Raw genomic sequence first — 26,783 nt, forward strand, 5'->3', positions numbered from 1 at the left:
GGAGGCAGAGCTTGCAGTGAGCTAGATCGGCCACTGCACTCCAGCCTGGGGACAGAGTGAGACTCCATGTCAAAAAAAAAGAAAAGAAAGAAAAAAATTACGTGTGGTGGTGCACACTGCTGGTTCCAGCTACTCAGGAGTCTGAGGTGGGATGATTGCTTGAGCCCAGGGGGTTGGGGCTGCCATGAGCCAAGATCACTCCACTGCACTTCAGCCCGGGTGATAGAGCAAGACTCTGTCTCCAAAAAACCAAACCAACCAACCAACCAAACAAACAAAAAACCTGAGAACAATTTAAGACACAAGAATATAGATGGCCAGGCACGGTGGCTCACGCCTGTAATCCCAGCACTTCGGGAGGCCGAGAGGGGCGGATCGCGAGGTCAGGAGATCGAGACCATCCTGGCTAATACGGTGAAATCTCGTCTCTACTAAAAATACATAAAAATTAGCTGGGCGTGGTGGTGGGCGCCTGTAGTCCCAGCTACTCCGGAGGCTGAGGCAGGAGAATAGTGTGAACTCGGGAGGCAGAGATTGCAGTGAGCTGAGATTGCGCCACTGCACTCCAACCTGGATGACAGGGCGACTCAAAAAAAAAAAAAAAAAAAAAGAATACAGAAATACACATTATCTTAGCTTTCAGGGCAATGGAGTTTTCTGGAAACAATCCACTGTATGCTCCTGAGTGAATGGGAACGGAAAAGTCAGATAATGTCATAGTATTATTATAAAAATAATTTTAACCTTGCCAGTTTCTGGAACAAATTTTGAGAACCACTGCTCCAGAAAATCTATGCCTGCACAACTTAGAGCAGGGCCTTTGCTGCTTGAGAAGCCCCCTCTGATCTAGAATTTAGAGGGAGTGCCCTGGAATGCCGTCCCTATCACTGCCTTACTGGCATTTGCCCTTTAGTCTGCGGAGGATTTCTTTCTAGGAAAGAACAGAGGCTGGGTGCTGTAACTCACACCTGTAATCCCAGCACTTTGGGAGGCCGAGGCCGGTGGCTCACTTGAATCCAGGAGTTCGAGACCAGCCTGGGCAATATGGTGAAACCCTGCCTCCACTAAAACCATAAAAATTAGGTGAGTGTGTTGGCACGTGCCTATGAGGGAGGCTGAGGCAGGAGAATCACTTTAATCCGGGAGGTAGAGGTTGCAGTGAGCAGAGATCGCACCACTGCACTCCAGCCTAAGTAACAGAGCAAGACTTGGTCTCAAAAAAAAAAACAAACAACAACAACAACAATTAAAAAAAAACAGGAACTGGCCGGGCATGGTGACTCACGCCTGTAATCCCAGCACTTTGGGAGGCCGAGGCAGGTGGATCACCTGAGGTCGGGAGTTCGAGACCAGCCTGACCAACATGGAGAAACCCTGTCTCTACTAAAAATACAAAATTAGCCAGGCGTGGTGGCGCATGCCTGTAATCTCAGCTACTAGGGAGGCTGACCCAGGAGAATCACTTGAACCTGGGAGGTGGAGGTTGCGGTGAGCTGAGATTGCGCCATTGCACTCCAACCTGGGCAACAAGAGCGAAACTCCGTCTCAGAAAAAAAAAAAAAGATTTATTATTATTATTAGTATTATTAGTTTTAATACAAACAATCCCACAGCATTTATTGCCATTTTGTAATAACATAAAGGTTATTATGAATCAATGTTCATAATTGACAAAGGACATCTAAAAACAAACTGTATCCTTCTCAACAATTTCTCGCTTCATTGATCATTTCTAGTTGGAGACACTTTGTAGCAGAGTAATATTATCTCCTTTTAGCATGATCCGACCCAGTTGTTTTCTTGACTTTGTTTTAGAATGAATCTCTTCTGCTTCATCTAATACAAGATTCATATACTCATCAAAACCAATGATACAGCCTTCTATCTGCATATTCACTTGCTCATAGAGCCACACCTGAATCCGTGATCTACTTTGTAAGTATCTAAAGATGAGGTTGATGGGCTGCACCATAATCTTCTGCACTTTCTGGCCCTGGCCACGGTATGCCATGGTGGAATTTCACAAAGAGCACACTCGCACGCTTATCATTATTATTTTTATTTTTGAAATGGAATTTCGCTTTTGTTGCCCAGGCTGGAGTGCAATGGCGCGATCTCGGCTTCTTATAACCTCTGCCTCCCAGGTTCAAGTAATTCTCCTGCCTCAGCATCCCAAGTAGCTGGGATTACAGGCATGCACCACCACGCCCAGCTAATTTCGTATTTTTAATAGAGACGGGGTTTTGCCATGTTTGCCTGGCTGGTTTTGAACCCCCGACCTCAGGTGATTCACTCACCTCAGCCTCCCAAAGTGCTGGGATTGCAGGCGTGAGCTACCACGGCTGGCCAGGAATCCTTAAAAAGGTGTCAGGATATCAATAGAAGTTTCATGAGCTAATAACTAATTTGAAGAGAACGCCAACAAAATAGGACTACGTGTATCTTTCTCATGATGGGGCTGGATAAAATCAGGTAACACTAATAAAGTCATCTAAATGTGGGCAATATAGTGAGACCCCATCTCTACAAAAAATAAATAAATAAACAAATAAAAATTAACCAGAGATGGTGGTGCATGCCTGTGGTCCCAGATACTTGGGAGGCTGTGGAGGGAGGATTGCTTGAGCCCAGGAATTCAAGGCTGCAATGAGCTATGATTGCACCACTGCATTTCAGCCTGGACAACAGAGTGAGAGCCTGTCTCAAAAAAATAAAAAAAAAAATTAAAAAAAGGTAACCTGGCTGGGCACGGTGGCTCATGCCTGTAATCCCAGCACTTTGGGAGGCTGAGGTGGGAGGATCACCTTAGGTCAGGAGTTCGAGACCAGTCTGACCAACATGGTGAAACCCCATCTGCACTAAAAATACAAAATTAGCTGGGTGTGGTGGTGCATGCCTGTAATCGCAGCTACTTGGGAGACCAAGGCACAAGAATCACTTGAACCAGGGAGGCAGAGGTTGCAGTGAGCCAAGATTGTGCCATTGCACTCCAGCCTGGGCAACAACAGTAGAACTCCTTCTCAAAAAAAAAAAGTAACCTAAAGCCAGAGGAAAATGTACTTGCTGTGGTGTAGGCCAAGAAGAAAATGTAAGGCAATTTGTAGAAAAGTTTAAGTTCATATTAAAATAATGAACAAGAATTTAGAAAAGTTTTTAGAGGTAAGACAGCTCTTCATGGCCGGGTGCGGTGGCTCATACCTGTAATCCCAGTACTTTGGGAGGCTGAGGTGGGTGGATCACGAGGTCAGGAGTTCGAGACCAGCCTGACCAATATGGTGGAACCCCATCTTTACTAAAAATACAAAAATTATCTGGGCATGGTGGCACGCACCTGTAGCCCCAGCTACTCAGGGGGCTAAGGCAGGAGAATTGCTTCAACCTGAGAGGTGGAAGTTGCTATGAGCCGAGATCATGTCATTGCACTCCAGCCCGGGTGACAGATTCAGACTCTATCTCAAAAAAAAAAAGCTCTTCATGAAGCAAAAGCACCTGAAGCGAAAGTGAAGCATAGCTTCTGTCTTATAGGAAGCTGGAATAGCCAAAACACCAAGTTCAGGAACAACTGAAAGTACATCATGGTTTCCAAAAGGAGAGGAAAGAATCTCTTGATTATCAAAATGACGATGCTAAAGTTATGAATAATTCTCTTAAGTTTGACACTGAGGAGAAAAGTAATAGAAAAGAAGTTGTATTATCTAGATTAGTCAATGGAGAGCCAGGGGCTCACCAAGGTCAGAAAGTGAAAGACAGAGAAGGCAGTTCTAGCTGCTATTACTGCATAATAAATAACCTCACAACGTACTGGTTTAGAGCAGCAGTGGTTTATCATTTTTTACTATTCTCTGGGTTAGCTGACAGTTAACTGCTGGTTTTGCCTGGGCTTGCTCTTGTGGCTGCATTCAGTAGGAGGTGGTTGGACTGGAAGGCCAAGATGGCCTCACTTACCCCTCTGGCAGCTGGTGCTGGCAGTCCACGGGGTGAGTACCTTGGTTATTTTTTCATGAAACCTCTCATTCTCTGGCAAGCTAGACTAACTTCTTTACATGACAGTCTCAGGACCGTATCATAAGAGAGTGAAAGCAGAAGCTGCAATGTATCTAATGTCTAGCTTTGAAAGTCACATCACGTCACTTCTGTCACATTCTGTTGATCAAAGCAAGTCAAAAGATCAGCCTAGGCCGGGCGTGGTGTCTCACTCCTGTAATCCCAGCACTTTGGGAGGCTGAGGCTGGTGGATCGCTTGAGCTCATGAGTTAGAGACCACCTTGGGCAACGTGGCGAAACCCTGTCTCTCCAAAAAATACAAAAATTAGCCAGGCATGGTTGTGCACACCTGTAGTACCATCTACTAGGGAGGCTGAGGTGGGAGGATGCCTTGAGCCTGGCAGGTGGAGGTTACAGTGAGCCAAGATTGCACCACTGTGCTCCAGCCTGGGTGACAGACCCAGACCCTGTCTTAAAAATAATAATAATAATAATCAGCCTAGATTCAGCAGGTGGGGATATAGCTGATCTCTCGATGGAAGGAAGGGCAAAGTCACATTGCAAAGGATCATGGGAGGATCTTGTGGCTACGTTTTACAATTTATCACAACAGGAATGAATATGACAAGGACCCAAACTATATTAACATTAGTTCAAGAAGAGAGAAGCCACTTACAACTTTAGCTGAGTGATGAGATCTCAATTATGCATAATCAGAACACTTAAGGAAGATGGAACAGGATAGTTGTTCACTATAGTCAGCTCGAGGCCCCTAGAAAATGTATTATAAAGCTGCAAGCTGAAAATTGAGCTCATTGATCAGACAGAATACCTTCTGGAAGAATTTGAGTAGAAAAGAAAAGTCAGACCAATTAGGTAGGGAGAAAGGGAAATATTAAAATCAGTGAATTTGATAAATTGGGGGTAAACTACAGAATGTGAAAATATCTTACAAGGCAACATTTTGTTCTGCAGAAGAAAGCCCATGACAATTAGGTCCTTGTTTGTGATACCAAAGGAGCTACTGCTGCAGAGATTAAGCAAGTCACATTCCTGAGTTAAAAATTAATGGAGGAACAGGTAAAACAAAAAATTGGTAATGTTCTCAAAACCAGGGATTTTTTTTTTTTTTTTCCGGTGGAGTTTCGCTCTTCTTGCCCAAGCTGGAATGCAATGGCATGATCTCAGCTTACTGCAATCTCCGCCTCCCGGGTTCAAGCGATTCTCCTGCCTTAGCCTCCTGAGTAGCTGGGATTACAGGCATGCGCCACCACGCCCAACTAATTTTGTATTTTTAGTAGAGACGGAGTTTCACCATGTTGGTTAGGCTGATCTCAAACTCCTGACCTTAGGGGATCCGCCTACCTTGCCTTCCCTGGAATTACAGACGTGAGCCACCGCGCTCAGCCTAAAACCAGGGATTGTTAAAGCAACTTCCAAAAGTTATATTGTGGTCTCTTTCCAATTAATATATGAATTTCATTTATATATGCCAAGTGCTCTATTTCCTATTATAGTCAGAGACTTTATAAAAATAGCAATAAAATATCTGTGTTCCTCAATGAAGAGATCTTTTAAGTTCATGCCTGAGGTGGAGGAGCATTTTATCCCTCAGCGATGAAAGATGTCCTGTGATATTCCAGGCACTCTATGATCATTAATGGAAGAAGTGTGCTTGGACTGAAACCCATGTCTCACCCTAGTTCTAGGGGACCCCTAAGGAGTCAGAAATAGCAGCTGCTTTTGATCTGAGCTCTGATGTAAATACAATACTAATCAGTATCTCAAGAAGTTCCTCTTCTACCCCAATGGATGGCTTGGTTGACTCTGGCACAAATCCTAATCCTTATCAGGAATGGCCATGAGAAGCTCACCTAGAGCAGGACTTCTACCTCTTCCTAGTCAGTTTGGACTGTCTTTCCAATGATAAGGATTTCATGGACCTAAAACTTTTCTTCCACCCTTATTTCTGAAAGTCTTCCAACTCAGGCCTAAGAGTAAGCACACCAGGCATTTACCTGAAATAATGGACTTGCTCCATGATTATTAAATCTATAAACACTGGCCTCTATCTTTTATCTATGGTGTCTTGGTCTATTTTGTGGTGCTATAATAGGATACCACAGACTGGGTAATTTATTTTTATTATTATTTTTAATTGAGATGGGGTCTTGCTATGTTGCCCAGGCTGGTGTTGAACTCCTGGGTTCAAGTGATCCTCCTGCTGCCTCAGCCTCCCAGAGTGCTGGAATTACAGGCATGAGTCATCTCACCTGGCAGACTGGGTAATTTATAGTGAACAGAAATTTATCGGCTCGCAGTTCTAGAGGCCAGAAAGTCCAAGACAGAGAGGCTGTATTAGGTGAGGGACTTTGTGCTGCATTATTCCATGGCAGAAGGACAAAGAACAAGAGAGAAGAGGATGAACCCATTCCTGCAGTTATGGCATTAATTCATTAATGAGGGCAGAGCCCTCATGGACTAATCATCTCTCATTATTCCTGTAAAAATAACGTGCATATTTGATAAAGGTAAAGGTAAATAAAAACACTAAGTATTACTATAATTGAATTCTTTTTTTTTTTTTTTTTTTTTTTTTGAGATGGAGTCTTGCTCTGTCACCCAGGCTGGAGTGCAGTGGCACAATCTCGGCTCACTGCAAGCTCCGCCTCCCGGGTTCATGCCATTCTCCTGCCTCAGCCTCCGGAGTAGCTGGGACTACAGGCGCCTGCCACCGTGCCCGGCTAATTTTTTGTATTTTTAGTAGAGACAGGGTTTTACCGTGTTAGCCAGGATGGTCTCGATTTCCTGACCTCAGGTGATCCGCCCGCCTCGGCCTCCCAAAGTGTTGGGATTACAGGCGTGAGCCACTGAGCCCAGCCTCATTCAATTCTGTATATTTGTTTTCTTTTCTTTCTTTTTTTTTTTTCTGAGATGCAGTTTTGCTCTTGTCATCGAGGCTAGAGTGCAGTGGTGCTATCTTGGCTCACTGCAACCTCTGCCTCCTGGATTCAAGTGATTCTCATGCCTCAGCCTCCCGGGTAGATATGATTACAGGCACCTGCCACCATGCCCAGCTAATTTTTGCATTTTTAGTAGAGACAGGGTTTAACCATGTTATCCAGGCTGGTCTTGAACTCCTGACCTTAGGTGATCTGCCCACCTTGGCCTCCCAACGTGCTGAGATTAGAGGCATGAGCCACCGCGCCCAGCTCAATTATTTATATTTATAAAAATTGTAGTGTACTTCAACAGATTCAAAATTAGACTATTATTTAGAAGTATACCAATTTGCAGCCAGGGCAGTGGCTCACTCCTGTATTCTCACCACTTTGGGAGGCTGAGACGGGAGGATCATTTGAGCCCAGGAGTTTGACACTAGCCTGGGCAACATGGTGAGACCCTGACTCTACAAAAAAATAAACAAACTAGCCAGGTGTGGTGGTGTGCGCTTGCAGTCCCAGCTACATGGGAGGCTAAGGTGGGAGGATTGCATGATCCTAGGAAGTGGAGGTTGTATTGAGCCATGATAGTGCCACTGCACTCCAGTCTGGGCGACAGAGTCAAGATCCTGTCTCAAAGTCAAAAAAAAAAAAAAAAAAAAAAGAAGCATATAAATTTGCTGCATTATATATATTTTAAGAAACCTACAAGTATTGGCCAGGCATGGTGGCTCATGTCTGTAATCTCAGCACTTTTGGAGGTGGAGGCCAGCAGATCACTTGAGCTCAGGAGTTTGAGACCAGCCTGGCCAATGTGGCAAAACCCTGTCTACAAAAAATACAAAAATTAGGCTGGGCATGGTGGCTCACGCTTGTAATTCCAGCACTTTGGGAGGCCGAGGTGGGTGGATCACAAGGTCAGGAGATTAAGACCATCCTGGCTAACACTGTGAAACCCCATCTCCACTAAAAATACAAAAAATTAGCCAGGTGTGGTAGCACGCGCCTGTAGTCCCAGCTACTTGGGAGGCTGAGGCAGGAGAATGGCGTGAACCCAGGAGGCAGAGGTTGCAGTGAGCTGAGATCGCGCCACTGCACTCCAGCCTGGGTGACAGAGTGAGACTCTGTCTCAATTAAAAAAAAATGCAAAAATTAGCTGGGCATTATGGCACACGCCTGTAATGCCAGCTACTCAGGAGAATGAGGCACAAGGCACGAGAATTGCTTGAACCTGGGAGGTCAAGGCTGCAGTGAGCCGAGGTGGCGCCACTGCACTCCAGCCTGGGCAATAGAGCAAGACTCTGTCTCAAAAAACAAATAAATAAATAAGATAAATAAAATAAAATAAAAACAAGTATTGTCTCTGAGGTGATCTGATGATCTGGACATTAGTTCACATTACATACAAACTTCAAGGGGAATCTATGTATTGTTCATACAGACTTCCATTAATATATTGCAATTGGGATTTAAACAATTGAATCTAAATACAAAATTTACTATACGGCTAAAATGCTTTCACGATAATTCACAATATGGAGGTATTTTGATACATTAGGGACACAACACTGCCCTCAGTGCCATGAGTCCAGTTTATTTTCTAGTAGGCTCTCTTCAGTTTCCAAGACCATGAAGCACTTAATGGATTCACACAGTGCTTTACAGCTTTTGAAGTGTTTTGACATTTTACATTATTTTCCTTAAAATTAAAAAGTGCTCAGTGAAGTCAGCAAGGTTAGTATATCCACTTTAGTTCTTCAGGTTAAAACATGTGATACTCTAATTCACAATGGCAAAGAAATGTTATTTGTGGGCCGGGCGCGGTGGCTCACGCTTGTAATCCCGGCACTTTGGGAGGCCGAGGCGGGCGGATCACGAGATCAGGAGATCGAGACCACGGTGAAACCCCGTCTCTACTAAAAATACAAAAAAATTAGCCGGGCGTGGTGGCGGGCGCCTGTAGTCCCAGCTACTCGGAGAGGCTGAGGCAGGAGAATGGCGTGAACCCGGGAGGTGGAGCTTGCAGGGAGCCGAGATTGCGCCGCTGCACTCCAGCCTGGGCGACAGAGCGAGACTCCGTCTCAAAAAAAAAAAAAAAAAAAAAAGAAATAAATGTTATTTGTGCATCTGCAAATTCTGAAGAAAATGGATTTCAGGTTTCCAGATTTTTTATTCTGGTGCACAAGATTTCTATTCTAATATAGCATATGGCTTCCAAAAGACCCTAGCTGCTTGATTGTGGACATATTTCTTAATCGCTATGCTTCAGTTTCCACATCTGTAACAATGAGGTATTAATAGTACCTATTCATTGAATTATTATAAGTATTTATTAATACATGTGAAGCTCTTAAGACAGTGTCTAGCTCACAGTAAGTTCTAAATAAATGTTAGGTTGCATATTTATTATTTTAGCATATCCAATTTACTTGTAAGGATGGTTGGGATCCTGACATTACATGCACACATTTGGAAAATTCCCAGTTGGGTATACGTTAGGCAAGTTCAGAAGTGTGTGTGGCCGGGTGAAGTGGCTCACGCCTGTAATCCCAGCACTTTGGGAGGCCGAGGCGGGCGGATCACCTGAGGTCAGGAGTTCGTGACCAGCCTGACCAACATGGCGAAACCCTGTCTCTACTGAAAATACAAAAATTAGCTGGGCGTGGTGGCGGGCGACTGTAATCCCAGCTACTCGGGAGGCTGAGGCAGGAGAATCTCTCGAACCCGTGAGGCGGAGGTTGCAGTGAGCTGAGATCGCGCCACTGCACTCCAGCCTGGGCGACAGAGCGAGACTCCGTCTCAAAAAAAAGTGTGTGTGTGTGTAGCAGAACTTTGTTTTTAACAACTAAAGAAACACGGTGGCCCAATAATCCCGTTAGCCTTAGCTCAATTAATCACATTCCATTTGTCCTCACAATGTTCATCCCAGTGAGAAACGAGTTCAAGCGCGTGGTAAGCGGTGTCAATATATTTTTAAAATGCTGTTATCAGTATAATGTAACAGAAAATTCAGCATATTAGCCCAGCTTTGCTCACTGGTGTGAAGACATGCCCAGTCTTTCTTAGCTAAGACGTTAGAGGAAACGCCACAAGGGACCCAGCTGGGAGCTCTGCAGGAAGTTAAAAAAAAAAAATCATTCAGCTTTGCAAAACATCTGATGCTCAACCATCTGTCTTTGGCAGTACAGGGGCTTAAGGTCTGGTTGGTTCCTTCTGACACCTCGGAAGGCAGAGTTACAGAGGAGAAGCAACAAGTTGTAGGAAGTTAACTTATCTAAGTCTCAGACGCTGGAGGCACCTGCATTTCTAGTCACTTCAATTCTGGCCAAATTATCAACTCTAGTTTCTGAGGGACCGCCAGCCCAGGATTCCTATTGGGGTCACCTTTGTGCCTCCCTATCTTAAGAGCACACTTGGGCAGGTCGGGGCGGGACGTGCTCGGTGTAGGTGACTCAACACCGGACAGTTTTGCTTCCAGAGGCTGACACGCTCCTGCGCGGTAGTTGTTAAAGGGTTGGGACACGAAGATACTCTTCGCCCATTCGGGATCTCCCATTGTGGGAAGGAGGCTCAGAGGTCCCGGCCACCGGGTGAAGGGAGAACGGGCACACAGCGCTGTCATCGCCGGACAGCTGGGAGCCCCCACTTTCTCGCCAGGCTCTCCAGGACATTCCGAGGCTCCACCCCTGGTAACGCCACGCTGACGTCCGCGCGTCGGAGGCCGCCATACGTGCGCGTGGGAGCCCAGGAGGACGTGTGGCGCGTGGACTACATCAGGTCCAGCCCTGCGGGACCCCAGCAGGCGCTTCCGGGCAAGGTTCTGTGCACCTGTTTTCTCCTACGCGAGTATCTCTCCCCTCCGCAAAGAATGGGATATGCCTGTGTCCAAAGGACAAGAAGATGCGCACCAGCAAGCCTAAGTTAACCACAGCGCGGAAGTGGAGCCCAAAGCAAGAGCCTGCCGGGCACCTTTAAGCTGTTTGTAAGCTCACGTGACTCACCAAGTGCGGGCCCCAGCGGTCACGTGACGGCGCGCGCGCCCTCACGTAGGGAGAGCCGGCAGTGCGCGCGCCTTCGCCGCTGCCTCCTACCCACCCCCTCGACGGGAGGGTGAGGCGCGGCGCAGTGATCGGGCGGCCGGGGTCCTGTGCGCGTGCGCAGCGAACAGCTGTCACCTAGTGCGGAACAAGTCTCCCAAATTTCCCAAATCTCCCTGGGCCGGAGGCCACTGTCTTCTTCTCTTCCTTCTCCACCGAGTCGTGCTCTCGCCCCAACCCACGCGCCAGGTAACCGCTTTTCCGGAGTCCGGGGGCCGGGGCGAGGGGAGGGTCCGGAGAGGTCTTCCCGGCACTGCCCCCCTCCGCGTGGGGTACGGGGGTGCGGGCGTCCGGAGGAGCGGCGACGCTGGAGCAGAGACGCTCCGTCCGTGACTGCAGCGACTGTCACGCTGGGGAGGGAGCGGCCGGCCGCGGCCGCAGGGGAGGGATGCGGGGGCCGGTGACAGCCCGCTCCGGCCCTTACCGAGGTTCGGTACCCGCGCTCGCCGTTTTCCCGGGATCCGGAGTCGGGGTCGCCTCCTTGGGGCAGAGGAGCGCTCGGGCGGTCCTGGGATGCGGACCTCTTAACGCCCCCAGTAGGTCTGTGGCGGACTCCAGGAAGGCCGGGCCTGGTGCACCCCTCGGGACTCTCCCTTCCCTGGGAGTGTCACGACCCGCGGGGTGAGGGTGGGAGCGCCTCTCCTGACCACCCGTTGCAGGCAGTCAGCCCGTCATTCGGGATCGTCTTCAGCCCTCGCGGCTGTCCTTTTGGTGTTTCTTTCCCCCGGCATGGGGCCATTTCTTCCTGCAGTGCCTGGAGGAACCATGATGCGGTGTAGACGGCGGGTGCTTAATAAATGCGAGTTGGATTAGGGCGCGTGGACTGCCAGGCACAGAACGTGGCGTGGACTGGGGACGTGGAGGAGGGAGCCAGACAGGCCGGGGCTGTAGGCTGGAGCTTGGGGTTTTCCTCCGTGCTCCGCCAGTAAAGCCAGCAGGCGAGATTCAGATGCTTTCCGCGTGGACTCGATGCTCGGCTCTCCCTTCGCTGCGCGGTGCAAGCCTGCGCTGGCTGGCTCTGATCGTGGGCGATACCGGGAGGGAGTTTGTCAGGTTCCTTCTTCCGGAAGAGACAAGGTAAACTTTTTTTGCACTTGATAAACTAACCCCGAGAGGTGATTTATAAAGCACTGTTCGGAAATGTACGTTAGAAAAGCAGAGTCACCTTTATCCCGGTGAAAGTTACTAGTAGGTTCCGGCCACTTAGGTTCACACTAAACTTTGCCGTATTTTCACCCATTTCAGTTTGTGGAATTAAAAAAAATGTTTAAATTCCGGGCAACTTGGCTTTACTGTTTCTATGGCAACGGTGACTAATATTCTCATTTCGAAGTGTTGTGGTTGAAAACTAGTGGTTTTAATTTTTAAAGGTCCATTTTTTACTAGGAAGCTGTCGGCTCTGCTTTGTGATTATCGCTTGTTTTCTTACCTTGCTGGCCTCCGCGCAACGCGCCCATAGTTTGTTTTGGAACGGATTACACGGTTGTTCGGGTTTTTTAGGTCCTTTTTCTCCCAATTTCAGTGTTATGAAAAGTTTTCACATAAGCTTTACAGTATCCCACAAACTTGGTAATACAGTACAATTGAAACCGAAGACTTACTTCTTTTTATTAACAGACTTTAGTCAGTTGCTTTTCTAAAGTTGAAAATCAGGCCGGGCGCCGTGGCTCCTGCCTATAATCCCAACACTTTGGGAGGCCGAGGCGGATGGATCACCTGAGGTCAGGAGTTTAAGACCAGCCTGGCCAAAATGGCAAAACCCCGTCTGTACTAAAAATTCAAAAATTAGCCGGGCGTGGTGGCGGGCGCCTGCAATCCCAGCTGAGGCAGGAGACTCACTTGAATCCTGGAGGTGGAGGTTGCCGTGAGCCGAGATGGCACCACTGCACTCCAGCCTGGGTGACAGACTGAGACTCCATCTCAAAAGAAAAAAAAAAAAAGTAAAAATACAAATAAGTACATACATAAATAAAAGCTTTTAGTAAATGAATAGTCTTGTGCAACCATCACCACAATGAATTTTTGAATTTTTTTTTTTTTTTTTTTGAGACGGAGTCTCGCCCTGTTGCCCATGGAGTCTCTCTGTGCCAATGGTGGGATCTCGGCTCACTGCAACCTCTATCTCCCAGGTTCAGGCGATTCTTCTGCCTCAGCCAACCCAGTAGCTGGGATTACAGGCACCCACCATCATGCTTGGCTAATTTTTATATTTTTGTAGAGACAGGGTTTCACCATGTTGGCCAGGCTGGTCTCGAACTCCTGACCTCAGGTGATCCGCCCACCTCGGATTCCCAAAGTGCTGGGATTACAGGCGTGAACCACTGCGCCCGGCCTCTGGATGTCAGTATTAACATCATCCTGTTCTTTTTTTTTTTTTTTTTTTTTGGTGACGGGTGTAACTCTGATGCCCAGGCTGGAGTGCAGCAGTGGCACAGTCTCAGCTCACTGTAACCTCTCTGCCTCCTGTGCTCTGGCAATCCTCCAGTCCCAGCCTCTCAAGTAGGTGGGACTACAGGTGCATGCCATCATGCCTGGCTAATTGCTGTGGTCTTGCCATGGTACCCAGTCTGGTCTGAAACTCCCGGGCTCAAGCAGTTCGCTTGCCCCAGCCTCCCAAAGTGCTAGGATGACAGACGTGAGCCACTGCACCTGGCCTGATCATCTCTTCCTGTTAGCACAGTCTTTATACTGCTCATGGTTATTCCCTTGATATTCACTCATTTGCTCTATATTTATTAGGGATATAGTGATAAGATAGGTACATTCTGTGCTTTGATTAAGCTAAATATCTACTGAAAAATGTATGTTCCCTTTTGTTAAATATTAATATTTAATGCTTCTCCCCCAACCTCTGCCTCTTTTTTCTTTTTCTTTTTGAGACAGCGTCTCCCTCTGTCGCCCAGGCTGGAGTGCAGTGGCGTGATCTCGGCTCACTGCAACCTCCGACTCCCTGGAGTGATTCTCCTTCTCAGCCTCCTGAGTAGCTGGGATTACAGGCATGTACCTCCACACCCAACTAATTTTTTTCGTAGTTTTAATAGAAACGGGGTTTCACCATGTTGGCCAAGATGGTCTCGATCTCCTGACCTCGTGATCCGCCTGCCTCGGCCTCCCAAAGTGCTGGGATTACAGGCGTGAGCCATCATGCCTGGCCATTTTTCTTTTTTTATTATACTTTAAGTTCTAGGGTACATGTGTACAACGTGCAGGTTTGTTACATAGGTATACATGTGCCATGTTGGTTTGCTGCACCGGTCAACTCGTTATTTACGTAAGGTATTTCTCCTAACACTATCCCTGCCCCAGCCCCCCACCCCTCAACAGGCCCTGGTGTGTAATGTTCCCCTCCCTGTGTCCATGTGTTCTCATTGTTCCTTCTTTTTTTTTTTTCCAATTAAAAAAATTTTTTTTTTGTTGAGGTGAGGTCTCACTGTGTTGCCCAGGCTAGTCTCAAAATTCTGGGCTCAAGTGATCCTCCTGCCTTGGCCTCCCACGGTTCTGGGATTACAGTTGTGAGCCACTGTGCTTGGCCTGCAAGCTCTATTTCTGTTACGAATTTCTTAGGAGGTGTATCATAATTAAAGTCACTGTATCTTTTTTATCGCTACAAATGTAGACCATTTTGTAGAGCCTAAAATATAATTTTATAATATAAATATAATATATAATATATGAGATCATTGTTTTTATATAATATATAACATAATATATTAGGTCATTGTCTTTTTTTTTTTTTTTTAAGATGGAGTCTTGCCCTTGTTGCCCAGGCTGGAGTGCAGTGGTATAATTTTGGCTCACTGCAACCTCCACCTCCTGGGTTCAAGCGATTCTCCTGCCTCAGCCTCCCAAGTAGCTGGAATTACAGGCGCCTGCCATCACGCCCAGCTAATTCTTGTATTTTTAGTAGAGATGAGGTTTCACCATGTTGGCCAGGCTGGCCTCGAATTCTTGACCTCAGGTGATCCACCCGCTTCAGCTTCCCAAATTACTGGGGGATTACAGGCATGAGCCACCACACCCGGCCGGGTCATTGTCTTTTTTACTCCGCAACCCTCAAAAGATTCCCTACTTCCTCATCCTCCTTACCCTTCCGCTGGTGGGGGGGATGGATGGGGGAGGAGGGGGGGGCGTGGTTACGATCTTCTAAATCCACACTTTCTGGACCTAATCCTTTCCCCATACTAACAGTCAGAATAATTCCTTTAAGGAAGCCTATCTCCCCTGCTCCTGCTTCAAGACTGCTTTCTCTAGGGAAAAAGTCCTAACTCTCAGCAATCTGTGTGACTGCACAGCCAGTCTCCTTCCTACCAAACTCATCTTTCTTCCTAGTTCCCTGAATGGGCTTGGTACGCTGCCCATGCTGTTGTTCCCTGTGCCTGGACTGCTACCCCAGTTGCACTTCTTTGGTTGATTCCATCTCATTCTTCAGGAAGCTCAGCTCAGTTGTCAACTTCTTCAAGTTAGTGTTCTCTCAATCTTGCACACTGGTCATAGCAGCATTCTGTAGTCTCCTTCGTAGTCTTAAGCAATCATGCCATTACTTGTGTATCTCTCTTCCCTCCCTACCCTCATGCATGCCCAGAGAAAGGTTCCCACAAAAATATTGACAGTAGTTAGTAACTTTTGGGTGATGGAATTGTGGTTAATTTGTTTCCTTCGTGTTTGTGTGCATTTTCTAAATTTTCTCCTATGAATCAGTGTTACCATTGTGAATAGGGAAAATAAGTTAATAAAAATTCATGTTTGTTAGAAAAGCTGGGAAGCAGAAGATAGAGGAAAAAGAAAAATAATCACTTATTGCCCTTTTCACATTGGAGAATGCACTTTTTTTTTATTTTGAGATGGAGTTTCACTCTTGTTGCCCAGGCTGGAGTGCAATGTGGCGATCTTGGCTCACCACAACCTCCGCCTCCCAGTTTCAAGCAATTTTCCTGCCTCAGCCTCCTGAGTAGCTGGGCTTACAGGCCTGCGCCACCATGCCCGGCTAATTTTGTATTTTTAGTAGAGACGGAGGGTTTCTCCATGTTGGTTAGGCTGGTGTCGAACTCCCAACCTCAGGTGATCCGTCCGCCTCGGCCTCCCAAAGTGCTGGGATTACAGGAGTGAGCCACCGCTCCTGGCCAGAATACACTTTTAACAGTTTCTGTTTTGTTTTAATAACTTAGATGAGATTTTGTTATAGTTTCAGCATCAAGCTTTTATTACATTTTAGTTGTTTCTTGTATTGCTCAGAGACTTCTAGAGAATGGTAGGAGTACTTCCAATAGGCTGCCCAGTTGGAATTTCTGATGTTGAAATTCAGCTGATTCTTAGAGAACAGAATATAGCATTAGATATATGTAGCATAGAACAGAATATAGACTATTAGGGTATGAGCACTAAGTGCTAAATAATTCTTTTCCCTTTTTCCTTGAAAAATGTCCTAATTGGTTCATTTGTATGTTTCATAGTACAAAGATTTCCCTTGCACAGTTGCTCATTATTTGCACTGTTTGTTTTATTTTTGATGGGTGGTTTATTTTGCATAGTAGCGGATACATTTCTTCAGTAGATTAACTTGTACTGTGTGCCATACACTGTGTCAGATGGGGACAGCAGTGACCACAACAGACTGGATTCCCTATGATTTCATGGAAGTGGATTATTTTAAGAGTGTGAATGTTTAGTTAACTGTTGCACTGTATACTGTTCAGATACACATGGTATTTCAGCTACTATGGTATTTATGAACTGCTGCAGCATAAAGCCTCAAATTTATTCTGGATTCTTCTGGGTTTATATTGTTTATTACTATGGGTGGATATTTAAGGAGCAGAATGATGAGTCATCAAAGCCTTTGTGCTAATGACTTCTTTTTTTATATCTCCATCCAGTTCCAGGTATTAATTTGGCATCTCTACTTGTTAACTATAACAAATGGAACTCTGATCTTTCCTCTCAGCTCTGCTTCTGGGATTTCTCTGGGATTTCTCATGCATCTCATCTCATTTCATTGCTCACTCATTTCATTATTAGTTATTCAACACTTCATGGTTCCTCAGCCCTCACATCAAAGTATCACTTACACCTTGTCACTTCTGCTTCAGGAATAATACTGTGTGGATCAATCTGCTTGTCTCCACCTCCAGTGCATTATCCTACCATTCACTCCCAGCCTCCCTCCAATCTCTTTCCAGCCTGATCTTTAAGGCCTATTGCCTTATTGGATTGTTCTCATAGGCCTCAGGATATTTAAAATTCCTGCCAGATCTCTTTCTACCCCAAGCTCCACCCAAGTCTTATCTAGCTGGTTTTTCATTTTCTCTCTACCTATTGGCTTTTCTTTTCTTCAAACTGTATACAGCCTTCCTGAATGTGCTGTTTTTTGCCTGACTGATTTCTTCTCTTTTTCCCCCTTTTCATACATCTTTCTGATCTCTACTTGAAAGTACTTCTTCAGAGAAACCTGACCTATTAACTCATTTCTCTTCTCAGCTTCCCTAATGATGAGCTGTCTTAATTCCCTGTGTTTTTCCCTAACACTTAGTGGTTTATAATTGTGTATTTTTGTGGTTATTTGATTGTTTCTACACTGTAAAGATTCTACAAGGGCAGAGACCAAGTATTTTTATTTCCTTCTATTTTATATAGCACCCTGTTTCCTCACCAGCACTATAGTATAGGTGCTCAACAAACATTTATTGTGCAAATTAATGACTTTTACATATATGCAAAAATTGAAGAAACTGTAAAACCAGGACACACATTGGGAGATACATCTTACCCATCATCACCCAACATACATAAATACATAAAATTGAAACAAAAGTTTCATAAAACTTTACCAGCTGTTCTGTACTCTATTTTCTTTTTCTTTTTTTTTGTGAGGGGATGGAATCTTTCTCTGTCACTCAGGCTGGAGTGCAGTGGCGTGATCTTGGCTCACTGCAACCTTCACCTCCTGGGTTCAAGCTATTCCCCTGCCTCGGTCTCCCGAGTAGCTGGGACTACAGGTGTGTGCCACCGCACCAGGCTAATTTTTGTACTTTTAGTAGAGACGGGGTTTCACCATGTTGGCCAGGCTGGTCATGAACTCCTGACCTCAGGTGATCCGCCCACCTCAGCCTCCCAAAGTGCTGGGATTACAGGCAATAGCCACTGTGCTTGGCAAAGTAAATATTTTAAAATATATGAAAATATATTGTATAGGTTGAGTATTCCTTATCTGAAATACATGAATTTTAGATTTCAGATTTGGGAATATTGTATTATACTACACATTACAGATGCTATACTTACAGTTGAGCATCTGTAATCTGAGAATTTGAAATCTGAAATGAGCATTTACTTTGAGTGTCATGTTTGCCTTCGAAACTTTCAGATTTTGGAGTATTTCAGATATTTGGTTTGAGATGCTCAACTTATGTATGATAATCGTACAAAAAGCTATAATTTCAAGTATTGATTTGCTGTTTACTGGGAAAGAATGGGAAAATTTTTGAAATTAGAAATGTCAGGACAGTTGGCCCCCTTTAGTGGGGGTCTCTCTGTGGGACATTTTAGGGGAGTTCATAGTCCTGCTTCCATTTTTAGCATTGTACATTTAGAAATATGAACTTTTTCAGTCGACTGAGAGTGTCAGGCATTGGAAGACTAATGTCTTCAGTGTGGTTCCCTAATTAAACTGGCAAGAAGAACTAAAATCTGGATCTGAAGTGCTTGTGTCTGCTCATTAGGGCTCTTTCTAGAAAGTCTCGGTCCCTGGGAAAGCACATAAATGATCATATAGTTTTTGGTGACAGGTAGGCCCCAGCTGATGGGTAGTGCTGAACAGGATTTTTTTTTTTTTTTTAAACCTGCTGGGCTTCCCTGATCCCTGAGCATTCACCTCTGCTTATCAGAACATTCTTCTCTGCCAGTGCGTTTTCTCTTGTTGAGTAAGGTTAAAGAAGCAGATAAATTCCTTCATTTGGCTCCCCTTTTACTTCCATCTTTGCATTCGTTTTTTGTACCAGATGTTTGTTTAAATTCCAGTCCTGAGGACAGGCGTTGTCTGATCATTAGTATATTGTTGATTCTGTTCTGTTCTGAGAGTCCATCAGATGATTTGAATGGTCACAGGCATCCCTTTGAGTGGGTGAATTGAAGTGTTTTTTTTGCAGGTAGTTTATCTCATTTTGTTTTTTATCTATTTAACTTTCTTTTTTTCTTTTTCTTTTTTGAGAGGGAGTCTCGCTCTGTCGCCCAGGCCGGAGTGCAGTGGCACGATCTTGGCTCACTGCAAGCTCTGCCTCCTGGGTTCATGCCATTCTCCTGCCTCAGCCTCCCGAGTAGCTGGGACTACAGGCACCCCTCACCTCACGCCCGGCTAATTTTTTTGTGTTTTTAGTAGAGACAGGGTTTCACCACGTTCGGCAGGATGGTCTCGAACTCCTGACCTTGTGATCCGCCTGCCTCAGCCTCCCAAAGTGTTGGGATTACAGGCATGAGCCACCATGCACGGCCCCATTTTTTTTTGAGATGGTGTCTTGATCTGTCACCTAGGATGCAGTGCAATGGCATGATCTTGGCTCACTCCAACCTCTGCCTCCTGGGTTCAAGCGATTCTTCTGCCTCAGTCTCCCGAGTAGCTGGGACTACAGGCGCCTGCCACCATGCCTGGCTAATTTTTGTATTTTTAGTACAGATGGGGTTTTGCCGTTTTTAGTAGAGATGGGGTTTTGCCATGTTGTCCAGGCTGGTCTTGAAGTCCTGACCTCAGGTGATCCGTCCGCTTCAGCCTTCCAAAGTGCTGGGATTACAGGCGTGAGCTACTGTGCCCGGCCATCTGGCCATCTATTTAACTTTCAAAAAGGAATCCTTCCCTAAAATTTGGGCACATAAAGTGATACCTCTCAGTCTATAATATTCAGGCAGCTTTCATTAGCAGGAAGAATCTGGCCCTGAGATAGGCAAATTCATTTTCCTTTCTTTTTTGATAATTTTATTTATTTTTCTAAGTTTGTATTATATATACACACATAATATTTCTTTTATTATTTTCAAATAGGCAATACAAGGTATGTAACAAGATATAAAATTCAGGAGGTATTAAAGGGTAAAATGTGTACATGATTCTCACTTTTAGCCTTTAGACAGCTAGTTCCCTTCTGGTAAACCCCTGTTAAGGTTTCTTTCAGGGAATTTTAGAGATATTCTGTATAAATTTATGTGTATGTTTACATTTTTTTTACACAAATGGTTGTCTTCATGCTCCCTCACTCCTCAATAACTCAATGTGTATTTCCTACATTTTTCTCCATAACTGCGGTATATCCATCAAAATCAGGAAATTAGCACTGATACATTACTATCGTCTAATTTTTGGATTCTTCATATTTCACTATTTGTTATAGTAATTAATGTTCTTCATAGCAAAAGTATCCAGTCCAGAATTGTGCAACATGTATTCTTGTTTTAGGTCTTTTAAGCATCCTTCAATCTCAAATATGGATTTGAGAAGGATTTTCATGGTCTCGATTTTCATGATCTTGGCACTTCTTGTTTTTCTTTCTTTTTTTTTTTTAAAGATGGAGTTTCTCTCTGTTGCCCAGGCTGGAGTGCAGTGATGTAATTTCTGCTCCCGAGTAGCCGGGACTACAGGTGCCCACCACCACGCCCGGGTAATTTTTGTATTTTTAGTAGAGGCAGGGTTTCACTATGTTGGCCAGGCTGGTCTCGAACTCCTGACCTCAAATGATCCACCCACCTCGCCCTCCCAAAGTGCTGGGATTACAAGCGTGAGCCACTGCACCTGGCCTGGAGTTTGTTCATTTTGAAAAAGGAAATTTTCATTAATACTCTTAAGTGAAGCTGGTTTGCAGTTTTCTTGGGTCGTTTTTAAGTTTTGTTACTCATTTTAGGCTTCTTAAGAAAGGATTTCTAAGCTGGCTATTTTTTTTTTCCATGCAATCTGGAACATCTTAAATAACATGTCATACATTTCTTAAAAATTGATCAGAATTCTTTATCTAGTGGAGAGAAGATTTGTTCCTTATTTAGTGGGCTTTGGTGTGATCTTTTTTCTTTTTTTCTTCTCTTCTCTTTTCTTTTTTTGGCAGCTGGAGAGCCTAGCAAAGAGGTCAGTTATATTTGGGATCTGGGTCCGAGATACAAAACTTGCAGTCAGTTCATTGCACCTATTTGCTGTTTGACCTTAGAAAATTTATTTCCGTTTCTAAGTCTTGGTTTCATCATTTCTCAAATGGGAATAATCACAGCCTGCAAACATCACAGAGAACTTTTAAGAATGAAAATGAAGTAACATATGTTAAAGCACAGTAAAGAACCAAGCAAATGCAAGACTTTTTTTATAAGAAGATTCGTTTTAGTAAGATGTCAGTACTTGGGCCGGGCGCGGTGGCTCACGCTTGTAATCCCAGCACTTTGGGAGGCTGAGGCGGGTGGATCACGAGGTCAGGAGATCGAGACCACATTGAAACCCCATCTCTACTAAAAATACAAAAAATTAGCTGGGCGTGGTGGCGGGCGCCTGTAGTCCTAGCCACCTGGAGAGGCTGAGGCAGGAGAATGGCGTGAACCCGGAAGGCGGAGCTTGCAGTGAGCTGAGATTGCGCCACTGCACTCCAGCCTGGAGGATGGAGCGAGACTCCGTCTCAAAAAAAAAAAAAAAAAAAGATGTCAATACTCAAAGAGTTGTCAATGAGGATAGATCTCAGTATCATGCTACTGAAGGAGTTTGTGTAGATGGACAATGCCTCCTGCTCCAAGAGCAAGCACATGGAGAAAGGGTCAATGGCCACATTTGTTTTGCTATTTAACAACAAAGAAAAATAATGAATTAGACAAAATGTAGTCTAGATAGAATTTACTTTTGTGAACATTAATGAGGGTTTGGTCATGTATTTATTAAAACCATGTATTAGGCTGTTCCTGGTGGCTCATGCCTGTAATCACAGCACTTTGGGAGGTTAAGGCAGGTAGATCACCTGAGGTCAGGAGTTTGAGACCAGCCTGGCCAACATGACGAAACCCTGTCTCTACTAATAATACAAAAATTAGCCGAGCCTGGTGGTGCATGCCTGTAACCCCAGGTACTTGGGAGGCTGAGGCAGGAGAATCGCTTGATCCTGGGAGGTGGAGGTTGCAGTGAGCTGAGATCATGCCATTGCACTCTAGCCTGGGCAACAAGAGCGAAACTCCGTCTCAAAAAGAAAAAAAAAAAACCCAAAAAAAGACCCCATGTGTTGTAAATCAAGGAAAAATGTTGGGTAACAGCCTATGACTTTACTTTGTGCTTGTATCATGATTGTATTTAATTTTATTATAAGTTGGTTAAATATTTGAGACTTTGGGGAAATTAAACTTGTCAAGCTGTCAACTTATCAGTTTGGATTTATGGTTTCCTATTTCATTTTGTAGATATTGAAAATACTTATAGATGTATTTTCATGTCAAGGAAGCTGTGTATTGGTATCAGGATTGAGGGAATACATGATCAACAAATACTTTTGCAAGTTTCAGTGTCACAGATTGCATATGGCATGATAATACATCAAATTCATTTCCCTCATTTGGTTTTTTTTTTGACAGGTAGTTAACAAAAAATGTGCAAATTGCCATAATTCTCTAAAACAGTATTTCTTGCATTCATTAATAATGAAAAATGCAAGGATGTTCAGATTATTGTGTTTGATGTTTTTCAACCTCTTTTTTTTTTCAATATAGCCGGTATCGTATATAGTTTTTGCAATTTTGAATCTTTTTTTTTTTTTTTTTCCTTTTGAGATGGAATCTCGCTCTGTCGCCCAGGCTGGAGTGCAGTGGCGCAATCTTGGCTCACTGCAACCTCTGCCTCCCCAGTTCAAGCGATTCTTCTGCCTCAGCCTCCAGAATAGCTGGGACTACAGGTGCGCGCCACCACTCCCAGCTAATTTTTGTATTTTTAGTAGAGACGGGGTTTCACCATATTGGCCAAACTGGTCTCAAACTCCTGACCTCATGATCCACCCGCCTTGGCCTCCCAAGTGTTGGGATTACAGGCGTGAGCCACTGCGCCCGACCATCAGTCTTTTTTTTTTTTTTTTAAGAGATGAGGTCTCTCCAAGTTGTCCAGGCTGGTCTCAAACTCCTGAGCTCAAGTGATCCTCTTGCCTCGGCCTCCCCGACAAAGTGCTAGGATTACAGGTGTGAGCCACTGCACCTGGCCTGATTGTGAATCTTTAGGAATAATTGGAAAGTTTGCATATTAAATTGTCTTGAAATATGTTTTCTAAGTATTTCAATTTTTTAAATTAATTTATTTTTTGAGACAGAGTCTTGCTCTGTCGCCCAGGCTGGAGTGCAATATTGCGATCTCAGCCCATGGTAACCTCTGTCTCCTGGGTTCAAGTGATTCTCCTGCCTCAGCCTCCCGACTAGCTGGGATTACAGGCATGCGCCACCATGCCCGGCTAATTTTGTATTTTCAGTAGAGACGGGGTTTCTCCATGTTGGTCAGGCCGGTCTCGAACTCCCGACCTCAGGTTATCCACCCGCCTTGGCCTCCCAAAGTGCTGGGATTACAGGTGTGAGCCATCGCGCCTGGCCAGTATTTCAAATTTAAGGCTTAGTTTTTATGTTTGAAACTAAGAATGAGTAGTCTACATGGCCTCCCATGAGTCCTTCTGATAGGACTAAATAGACTAGGTAATCTCATAAAAGTCACAATGTAGAATTGCTGGAAAGTGATGGTCCAGGCAACAGGTGGGTGCAGGGGCAGTGCAGTCCAGGAGTTGGTGAGGGGCTTGCTGCCCAGGCTGAGTGCTGGAGGGCCTCAGTGGGTGACCTGGATGGTAGTTGCCAGGAAGCCACAGCAGGCCCAAGGGGTTGTGACCTACCTGGGAGACCCGGGTAGCTCTTGCAGGTGTTGGGAAGCCTCTCCCCATTCCAGCCCCCCTGAGGGAGACAGTGCAAGCCTAGCAGGCTTTTAGTGTGAACTCACAATCCTGTGAAATGCAAATTTTGGAAACCGTTGGAATGACTTTGTTTGGCTGCCTTCTCCCTTTATCAATCCAGTTACATAAAAATAAGGATTTAGAAAGTGAATGAGTTAGGTTTCTAAATTAATATTCGTAGGAGAACAGTCTGTTTTTCTTTTTTTTTGAGACAGACTCTCACTCTATTGCCCAGGCTGGAGTGCAGTGGCAGGATCTCAGCTCACCGCAACCTCCGCCTCCTGGGTTCAAGCAATTCTCCTGCCTCAGCCTCCAGAGTAGCTGGGATTACAGGTGCCTGCCACCATGCCTGGCTAATTTTTGTATTTTAGTAGAGATGGGGTTTCACCATGTTGGCCAGACTGGTCTTTTTTTTTTTTTTTTTTTTGGAGACGGCGTCTTGCTCTTGTTGCCCAGGCTGGAGTGCAATGGCACGATCTTGGCTCACTGCAACCTCCGCCTCCCGCATTCAAGCGATTCTCCTGCCTCATCCTCCCAAGTAGCTGGGATTACAGGCATGCACCACCACGCCTGGTTAATTTTGTGTTTTTAGTAGAGACAGGGTTTCTCCATGTTGGTCAGGCTGGTCTTGAACTCCTGACCTCAGGTGATCTGTCCACCTCGGCTTCCCAAAGTGCTGGGATTACAGGTGTGAGCCACTGCGCCTGACACAAATTATTTTCTTTCATTTTTTTCTTTTTCTTTTTTTTTTTTTTTTTAAGACAGAGTTTCGTTCTTTCACCCATGCTGGAGTGAAGTGGCGCCATCTTGGCTCACTGCAGCCTCTGCCCCCTGGATTCAAGCGGTTCTCCTGCCTCAGCCTCCTGAGTAGCTGGGATTACAGGTGCATGCCACCCCCATGCCTGGCCAATTTTTGTATTTTTAGTAGAGACGGGGTTTCACCATGTTGGCCAGGCTGGTCCTGAACTCTTGACCGCAGGTGATCCACCTGCCTTGGCCTCCCCAAGTGCTAGGATTACAGGTGTGAGCCACAGTGCCTGGCTTTTCTTTTTTTTTTGACAAGGTCTCACTCTGTCACTCAGGCTAGAGTGGAGTGGTGAGATCATGGCTCACTGCAGCCTCGACCTTCTAGACTCAAGTGATCCTGCTGCCTCAGCCTCTGAGTAACTGGGATTACAGGTGCACACTACTACACCTGGCTAATTTTTAAATTTTTTTGGAGAGGCAGGGTCTCCCTATATTGCCCAGCCTCATCTCAAACTCCTGAGCTTATGCGATCCTCCTGCCTCAGCCTCCGTTGTGCTGGAATTACAGGCTGTGCCCAGCCACAATGTGCAAATGCCACCATAAATTACCATTTTTTAAAAAACGGAAGCAGATACTTTAGACAAATTATTATTTAATGCCAGTGTCATTGTTGATGTTATAGTTTATGATTATTTAGAAGTTAAAGGTATTTTACCAAATGAGCTACACTTGATTGTCCATTTAATCTGTCAGTTTAATTTGTGTAGGTATTCATAGGCCAGGCGTGGTGGCTCATGCCTGTAATCCCAGCACTTTGGGAGGCTGAGATAGGCGGATCACTTACGCCAGGAGTTCGAGACCAGCCTGACCAACATGGTGAAATCTTGTTTCGACTAAAAATACAAAAATTAGCTGGGTGTGTTAGCACACGCTTATAATCCCAGCTGCTCAGGTCGCTGAGGCAGGAGAATTGCTTGAATCCGAGACGGAGGTTGCAGTGAGCCAAGATTGCATCATGGCATTCCAGCCTGGGCGACAGAGTGAGACTCTGTCTCAAAAAAAAAAAAAAAAAAAAAACTATAGGTATGTGTAGATGTGTTACTGGTTGTGTAATAGAGTAAGACTGGGGGAAGAGACCTAGGCAAGTTATTTCCATTTTAAGGGCTTGGATACAAACGCATAACCAAACCCTAGGCATTTATTTTATTTATTTTTATTATTTGTTTGTTTATTTATTTTTGAGATGGAGTCTCACTGCAAACTCCGCCTCCTGAGTTCAAGCAATTCTCCTTTCTCAGCCTCTTGAGTAGCTGGGACTACAGGCGCATGCCACTACACCTGGTTAATTTTTGTACTTTTAGTAGAGACAGAGTTTCACCATACTGGTCAGGCTGGTTTCAAACTCCTGACCTCAAGTGATCCACCTGCCTCAGCCTCCCAAAGTGCTGGGATTACAGGTGTGAGCCACCGTGACTGGCCACCCTGGACATTAAAATTAATGTAACAAAATACAATGAAAAAACAGTTTACAGTCCTCTGTTGGGGTTCACAGTCCATCACTAGGCATGCAGGTTTGTCTTCCTTTAGGTAATATACAAACATATGGAACTGTCAAATTTAAAAACTCAAGAGTAATTGCTTGAAATACAGAGGGATTTCTTTTTTTTTTTTGAGACGGAGTCTTGCTCTGTCGCCCACGCTGGAGTGCAGTGGCGCAATCTCGGCTCACTGCAAACTCCGCCTCCCGGGTTCACGCCATTCTCCTGCCTCAGCCTCTCCGAGTAGCTGGGACTACAGGCGCCCGCCACCACGCCCGGCTAATTTTTTTTTTTGTATTTTTAGTAGAGACGGGGTTTCACTGTGGTCTTGATCTTCTGACCTCGTGATCCGCCCGCCTCGGCCTTCCAAAGTGCTGGGATTACAAGCGTGAGCCACCGCGCCTGGCAGAGGGATTTCTTAAAGAATAGTTTTAGGCCGGGCGTGGTGGCTCATGCCTGTAATCCCAGCACTTTGGGAGGCCGAGGCGGGTGGATCACTTGAGCCCAGAAGTTTGAGACCAGGCTGGGCAACATGGCGAGACCCCGTCTCTACTAAAAATA

The 26,783-nt window shown here is 45.2% G+C and overlaps 2 protein-coding genes across 14 annotated transcripts in view; one reads left to right on the plus strand and one right to left on the minus strand.

The window, feature by feature from the left end:
- Positions 1 to 1,727: 1,727 nt before the first annotated feature.
- Positions 1,728 to 2,038, minus strand: LOC100592962 (small nuclear ribonucleoprotein E). Its single transcript, XM_003260443.4, has one exon. The coding sequence runs from the start codon at positions 2,009 to 2,011 to the stop codon at positions 1,733 to 1,735; it is 279 nt and encodes a 92-aa protein (XP_003260491.1). The 5' UTR covers positions 2,012 to 2,038; the 3' UTR covers positions 1,728 to 1,732.
- Positions 2,039 to 9,707: 7,669 nt separating this feature from the next.
- The window catches only part of KDM4C (lysine demethylase 4C), a 497,722-nt gene continuing 480,646 nt past the window's right edge, over positions 9,708 to 26,783 (plus strand). For 12 of the 13 annotated variants that reach the window (XR_004029804.1, XR_004029805.1, XM_030812128.1 and 9 more), the window contains exon 1: positions 9,708 to 11,212. The gene's annotated coding sequence lies outside the window, so the exon portion shown is untranslated. Of the gene's footprint in view, positions 11,213 to 12,027; positions 12,101 to 26,783 lie in introns of those variants that run through there. The other variant, XM_030811677.1, reaches the window with a different exon arrangement.

Source organism: Nomascus leucogenys, chromosome 1a, assembly GCF_006542625.1.
Source record: "Nomascus leucogenys isolate Asia chromosome 1a, Asia_NLE_v1, whole genome shotgun sequence".
NCBI classification, from domain to species: domain Eukaryota; kingdom Metazoa; phylum Chordata; class Mammalia; order Primates; family Hylobatidae; genus Nomascus; species Nomascus leucogenys.

Coding starts and splice junctions, on each gene's coding strand:
- LOC100592962 (XM_003260443.4), bottom strand. CDS start 2,011: ATGGCATACCGTGGCCAGGGCCAGAAAGTGCAGAAGATTATGGTGCAG.